Raw genomic sequence first — 7508 nt, 5'->3', positions numbered from 1 at the left:
TAATATATTTGAATATCTTTTGTAAATGTCATATTCTTATTTTTTTTATTAATAAATTAATTTTACTGTTTTAAGAAAATATAATATTAATTTTCTCAAAGCCTATCCTTTTTCAATTCCAATCAATTTAAGAAATAAATTAACAAAATCAATTATATAACCAAACCACATCATTTTTTAACTTTTAAAAAAGATTTTTGTGATATTCAATAATAATACACATTAATTAAAAATAATAATATTGTTTGATATTATCCAATTTTACCCAACCCTAATGCCCAAAAATACTATAAATTGGGTCATTTCCTCCTCTTAATTTATCAATTCTCTCTCATTATTCTCTCTCCCTAGTAACTAGTAAAAAAAATAATTAAAGAGAAAAATAAAAGAGAGAAATAGACAAGAGAGAAACAAATAGAGCGCCACTCCTTCTAAAACCTCTCTAAAACCTCGAAATCATATTCGAAAACAATGGAGTCAAACAACAGCCCCATTATTTCAGGCTCACCCGAAAACACCGATAGCGGTTCACCAACACCCATAAGCACCAACTTGCACTCCGTCCCATCAGCAACAATTCCTGCTAACGGAGGACTCACTACTGGTGAGCCGAGTTCCAGGAAGTTGGTGGGGTCGTCAAGGAGGAAGAGAGGAAGGCCAAGAAAGTACGACGCTTTAGGGAATTTGCACCCTTCGTACGCCTCCAGCAGCAGGATCTCTTCGCCACCTTCAAGAGCGGTGTCTCCGCCTCCCGGCTTTGCTCTTACGACATCATTTGTGTTTCAGAGGCCTAGGAGAGCTCGAGACAGAGTTTCTGCTACTTCTTCTCAAATTAACTGGAACAATCAACCTTATTACCAACCTGTTTTTCTAGGTGACATTTTTTTTTCTTGTTTATTTTTTTTCTTTCTTTGGATTTTTGCAGAATTTTTATTAGTAGAGAAATGAATTAAAAAGAGCATTTTTTTTTGGGTTGATGACTTGATTTTATTTACTTTATTTTCATTTTTTTTTTGACAGGAATTATTTATTTAATGTTCTTGGTTTTAAATTATATTGTTTTTTTCTTACAAGTGACTTTTTTCTTGTTTGCTTGACTAATTTCTAAAAGCTTGACAGCTAAAATTCATGACTTGATTAATGATAGAGTAATTGTACTACCTCTGTTGCTGAAAGTTTGACTCAATTACTATTCATGTGGTCAAAATAAAATAACTTTGACCATATTTTATGAGGTATACAATATAAATAAATTAGCACGTGATATCATATTAGATTCTCCTTCTTATAAATTTCTTCTTATAAAAATCAACTTTTTACAAATTTCACTTATACACAACCAGAATTATTCATGGTCAAAGATGTTCATTGGAGACCGACAATAATTATATTGATCATTATGGTAATTTTTATTCTTATATTAATTATATTGGTTTTTAATGAATTACTTCTTATATCATTCAAAAAAAAAAAAACTTCAATAAGTTTTTTGGGACAAAATAAATCCGTAATTTTAATGTACTAAATCACGAAGTCAAATAATGGTCTTACTTTTAGAATTGAGATTAAATATCTATACAATTTTAAGTAATTATATAAATTCTAATTAATTAATCCGATGCTAGAAATCCTTTGTAATTGCAGTCTTACTTTAATTATCATAAGCACTATTATTTTCTTGATCTCGGTGGTACTCATTGGTATCTAGAAAAATTACTTTTAATTTTTTTTTTAATGCATGATTAAATTTTGGAAAATTTGTTAGAAAGCTACTTATATGTTCACTTTTTTTCGAAAAGGACCTTATATGTTTAAAGTGGTGAAAAAGGTTCTTATAAATCACTTTTGTTGTGAAGAGGGACCTTGACGTTGGAACATGGTCATACACTTTAATTTTCCGATGTTGACCATCACGCACGTGGCACGTGATGTTTTAAGAAGACCATTTCGTTCATTTTTTTCCCACATGTTCACATTCTCTCTCTTTCTATCCTCAAATTTTCTCTCAAAATTTCTTCTCTTTCCTTAAAATCATGGGAAGAAAGAAAAAAAAAACATTTTTTAAGCATCACGTGCATGTCACATGATGGTCAATGCTGGAAAAGTGAATTGATGTCAGCAGCTATATTCCGAAGTCAAGATACTTCCTCACAACAAAAGTAACTTATAAAGACCTTTTTCACCACTTTGAACATATATAGTCCTTTTTCACAAAAAAGTGAACATATAAGTATCTTTTAGACAAATTTTCTTTAAATTTTTAATTAATGATTTAAGAAAATTGACTTTTTATAATTGTGTGGTAAAAGGAGGTGGAATAGCAAACTCAGAACGGATGCACTTCACCCTTCAAGTCATAATGTTAAAAGCTGGAGAGGTATTATAAATTTCTTGTTTAACTACATTCTTACACCTAATTAATTTCATTTAAAAAAAAAAAGTATACATATATAAAAAGGTAATAATAATATAATTGTTACAGTTACATACTTACATTACACCTAATTGTAGCAGGAAGTTGTAGATGTATAATTGGACTTGTTTGTTGTAACGTTTTGTTTTGTTTTTTTTTTTTTTTTTTTTTGCAGGATATAGCAGCTAAACTCTTTTTGATTGGCTCAACAGGAGCCCGATCAGTTTTAGTTTTCTCTGCTAGTGGTGAAATCTCAAGTGTTACTGTTTGCCGACCGGGAATTGCTGGTGGCGTCATTGGTTATGAGGTACTTATTAAGTGTCATTTAAAGTTATTCACGGAATTAATTATGTTGGTAGTTATTGAATTGGGTTTTGAAATCGATTTGTATTGCATTGACACTCCGTCTGTTAAATCGACAAGTAACGGTACACATAAAAATTGATGTGTTCAATATTTGCTTGAAAAGAAGCGGATTGGAGGAAGGGGGGGTGGGTGGTGTAATTTTACGAGTTATCAACCCAGGTTGTGATATTCTATTTTGCAATCTTGAGATATTAAATTGATCTAAGAGTTACAAAATGGTCATGTTTTGCCTTTGAAATCTGTGTTCTACGAAGATTCTTGGTGCTCATGTTTATGGTCCTGGCCTTTGTGGGTGTTATGTTATAAATAGTTAATTCATCATATCATCAATTTGTTGTACGCGCAGTTTTCTGTGCATGCCATTAGGTGTTTTAACATGCTAGATTAATTCCCTTTGGTGTCGAGCATGTGTTGGTAAATCATTATCCTTGAGATTTGTCCTTATGTTTTGATGGACTCTTATATCCCTAAATTAATATATCTTGTTTCCATTTGTATAAGTGGAAAAAAAAAAAAAAATCATAACAGGTATAAAAAAAAATCAAGCTTTGTATTTGTTACTTGGTTTACATTAAGGGTAATTTCTATTGTTGTGTAGAGAATTATACAAAGTAGCATGTATTCTACAAATACGTTGTTATTTATCATATATATGGGGTCTATAATTTGATTAACTTAGCTTTTTGCTAAAGTATTGTACATCAACATCAGCCCGCCCCGCTAGCCCGACCCAAAAATAGGGCGGGTTTGGACCGAGTAAGCCTAAAAACGCATTTTTATTTAAAAACGTGAACCGGCCCGAAAAACCTTGCTACTATATTGCGGGTTTGGGCACGAGATATGGTTTTAAGGCCTGTCCTGCTAGTGAGGCATGAAGAAAGGATGTCCTTAAAATTGGACTAAATGACTTTTTTATCCCTCTTTTATGTTGTATATTGGTGCTTTAGTTCGATAGGATATGCATTTGTAAAATTCATTGAAATTGTAGTTTACTTATCTCAACAATCAACTTTGGTACAGGGTCGCTATCAGTTATTGTCCTTAACTGGATCATACAAAACGAATGAAGTTAATGGGGTCACAACCACGACTGGTGGTATAAGCGTCTCACTCGCTGGCCCTGATGGTAAAGTAGTTGGTGGCAGGGTTGATGGCTTGCTTATTTCCGCAACCCCAATTCAAGTTAGTGTCAATCTTTCATATAATCTCGGCCACAAACAAACTAATTCTAATACTTAAAAGGTTTAAACAAATGACAAACTTCGAAACAACTGAATTTTTCAAAATGAGTACATTGCATATTTCAGTTTCATCCATTAGATATGGTTCTTTGACTTCTTTCTCTTTCTGATTAAGCTTTATGTTTCAATTTCTATTAGTTGGTTATTGGTACCTTCATTCCACAAACTGCAGCTGCTATCCCTGCTTCTCCTGATGCAATGCCTGCAGAAATACCGATCCTGCAGCCTGTTTCACTAGGAAATGGAGTTGGCGCACCAGCAGTACCTCCAATGCCAGTTCAAACTCAGGGTGAAGTCGATGATGACATAATTGTACTCGAGGTTTGGGGTAACAAATCGCAGCCACCACCGCAGGAGAGAATGTACCCTGACATCAATGTGACTGTACCTGATGAGGAGTGAGGTTTTCGGTCTCTTTTGTTCTGTTGGTGCTGAGGTCCTTAGTCTTTAGTAGGTGTTGTTGAGATTAAGGTAGTTTTTATTAGAAAAGGTTTTATTTTAATTTGAGCTGGAAATTTGAACTACTTTAGGTTGTTCATTTGTTGTATGATCCAGTTTCTTGGAATTCAGACATTACATTTACTTTTAGCTGTAATGGTTGATTATGAAAGGTTTATTGTTCTTCTTTGTTCATTAGGTTCCAATTTTTCTGGTTTCCATCTGCATTATTGTTTTGTTTGGGATTGGTCTTTCCTCCTCTTTTTTATTGTTTTTTTTTTTTTTTTTGTTTTTTTAATGGAGTTTGGCCATCATGTTGTCAAAATTACTGCTCATATTTGGGTTGTGCAAAGGTATTTGAACTGTTTGACCAGTTTCGAAAATCTAGTGATTCAATCCGAAATTTCGATGTCCGAACAGGTTTTTTGTGTCAAATATCATAGAATGGATTTCGTATAAAAATATTTAAAATCAAGTTTTTGGATAGGACACGGATTTGCAAACCCACTGATCGAGCTGATTTGAAAATTTTGATCTAAAATTTATAATTTGATCTAAATTTCCGGTGATTTTGTATCGAAAACCCACTGATCTGATTTGAATATTTTGTATCAATTAAGGATTGCATTTTTACCGATCCAAAATTTTTGATCGGATTGGATCCGATATTTGAAATTGCAAACCCCCTAAGTCTTATGGTGAAGGCCTTGTTTGGGAATTGGCAGTTGGTTGCCAGTTGGCTACCGATTGTTTAACTTAATTGGCTTGTTTGACTAGCTGTTAGCATGGGTTATTTGCACCAGTTGTTTGACCATTGATTGTATATAAATGTGTTTGGTAAAATTATTATGTGTATTTATTCAACTATGCAAAACGACGTTAAAGAACATCATTATGTGTACTTATTCATTTATGAGGAGTATTAGTACTCAATATGAAATACTAGTTGAAAAGGCATACTTATTAATTACTTATCTATTAGGTTATAACGAATAAAAATTATAAATAAGTATTCATAAACAATTTATTGTTGTAAATTTATTATTATATAACGAGTAATATTAATAAATAATTAACATTTATTGAGGAATATTAATTATTTATTAAATTAGCAATTATTTAATTTATTCTAGCTAATTTTTTAATTAATTAGTAATAAATTCTTATTACCAATTGATAACTACTTATTTTTAATATTTTTTTTCTTAAAAAACGTTAGCCGTGCAATTTTATTAAATCAAATCAATCTCCGCCAAAGTGATAAAGCTATGAGGGAAATTGTCAAGCCATACATACGTTGTATCACTAACATTATATTTAGCAACAAAGTGCGCAAGAGTATTACCCGACCTCCGAACATGACAACAATTAAAAGACATAAAATCAGATTTCATTCTCTTAACATCCTCATAGAGCAACATCAAAAGAGAGTATCCCAAAGGCTCGTTGTTGATCGTCTGCACGACTACACCACTGTTAGCACATCACATTCTAGAACAATGCTCATATATCCCAACTGACGTGCAACCTGAACTCCAAGTCTCGCAGCAGCAATTTCAGCTTGCTCTACCACCCATCTTGCACTCACGACATACTTCGCACCAGCCACCAGACCACCATTCTCATCTCGCAGAGATACGCCCAGGCCTATTCCTAGCAGCCATGTGAGCATATGTGTTCACCTTAATGGTGCCTGCATCAGGGGGGATCCAGTAAATTGAAGTATTAGTACAACAATTATGCATTAAAATTCGTGTTTTTGGGATTAATTTTCGCATGTTTGGGGTTAATTTTCGGTTTTGTGGGATTGATTTTCCATTTTTTTTGGGTTTTTTGGGTTAATTCGTGTTTTTGTTAGCGTTTTTTGTGTGGGTGGTGGACTGTGGTGGTGTCGGTGGTGGTGGGGTGGAGGCTGGTGTGGTGTGGTGGCTTCGGTTTGGTGTGGGAGGGATTGTGGTGGTGTCGGTGGTGTTGGGTGGGCTGCTGTTGGGGTGGTTTCGGTGGGGTTTGGTGTGGGTCGTGGTGTGGTGGTGTCGTTGGTGGGTTAAGGGATGGCGGTGAGGTGGGTTGGGGTGGTGAGCAGGGGAGTGGGCAGTGGTGGATCTGGGTGGATGGGGCTGTTTTTTTTTTTCCGTCAGAAGCATAGCAGTTTCCGACGGAAAATTTTGTCGGAATGTTACGTATAACGACGGAAATCTTTCCGTAAGAACTGATAGAACAATGTATACTACAAGAGGAGGGGTGAATTGTAGAGTAGGTAGACTATGATAAATTTTGCGGAATTAAATCTACTACTAAGAGAAAAGACATAGGAGATAGGCAATGAATACTTTCACTATGTAAAAATAATTACACGCACTAAGATTCTGCCTAGACTTAAGTTCCGTGAGGAACTCAAGTTACCCAAACTACGATCCCTCAATCGTAGCTTCTCTCTTTGTGATTCGACTCTGAATCACTTGTATAGTATGAGGTACTCTCTCAGGACTCACACTTTACAATTCTCACAACCCCAATCCCAATTACACATTAATTACAAGGATTTCCTAAATAACTTAAGAGACTTAAGGATGGAAGGAACTCGGGTTTCAAAACACTTAGAAACTTTTACGCTCAGAAAACTGAAGTTGTTTTTCCACACTTTCAAAACTTCAACATTGATCTATTTTTATAGGGAGTTAAACCAAGCTTCCATCAAGTTCCCACTTCCCCCTCAATCCCACGTTCACCTTGACTGGGAAGTTGGGATGTAAGTGGAGGAAGTTGAGGAACATGATTTCCTTAGCTTGACTCCCAAGTTCAACGTGATCCTTAATATTTACCAAGTCAAAAAATCAGTTATTCAAAAAGATAATTATTAATAATTAAAAAAGATGATTATTTATTTATTAATTAAAAGATAAATAATTAATTAATTTAAAAAGATATTTTTAAATTAATGAATTATTTAGATTTTATTTATTTATAAAATAAATCTTTTTCAAAATTGATTTTATCACTTCCTTAAATTAAGGGTTTTGAAAACCGTTTTAAAACTTTCGTTTAAAACT

At 33.7% G+C, this 7508-nt stretch overlaps 1 protein-coding gene across 1 annotated transcript; it reads left to right on the top strand.

Moving 5' to 3' along the window:
- The first annotated feature begins 471 nt into the window (after nt 1-471).
- Nucleotides 472-4993, top strand: LOC110729301 (AT-hook motif nuclear-localized protein 1-like). Its single transcript, XM_021909033.1, has 5 exons — nt 472-874; nt 2310-2377; nt 2589-2720; nt 3800-3961; nt 4159-4993. Exons 1-5 carry the CDS (start codon nt 472-474, stop codon nt 4420-4422), a joined length of 1029 nt encoding a protein of 342 aa, XP_021764725.1. The 3' UTR covers nt 4423-4993.
- Nucleotides 4994-7508: the final 2515 nt, after the last annotated feature.

This window comes from Chenopodium quinoa, unplaced genomic scaffold (assembly GCF_001683475.1).
Source record: "Chenopodium quinoa cultivar QQ74 unplaced genomic scaffold, ASM168347v1, whole genome shotgun sequence".
Taxonomy (NCBI): Eukaryota; Viridiplantae; Streptophyta; class Magnoliopsida; order Caryophyllales; family Amaranthaceae; genus Chenopodium; species Chenopodium quinoa.
This window is presented reverse-complemented; position numbering and strand designations above follow the sequence as displayed.

Bases quoted from the DNA above. Each gene is read 5' to 3' on its own strand.
- LOC110729301 (XM_021909033.1), top strand. From the start codon at position 472: ATGGAGTCAAACAACAGCCCCATTATTTCAGGCTCACCCGAAAACACC. The intron at 2,721-3,799 runs GTACTTATTAAG...ACTTTGGTACAG, and splicing joins GTGGCGTCATTGGTTATGAG to GGTCGCTATCAGTTATTGTC. The intron at 3,962-4,158 runs GTTAGTGTCAAT...AATTTCTATTAG, and splicing joins TTTCCGCAACCCCAATTCAA to TTGGTTATTGGTACCTTCAT.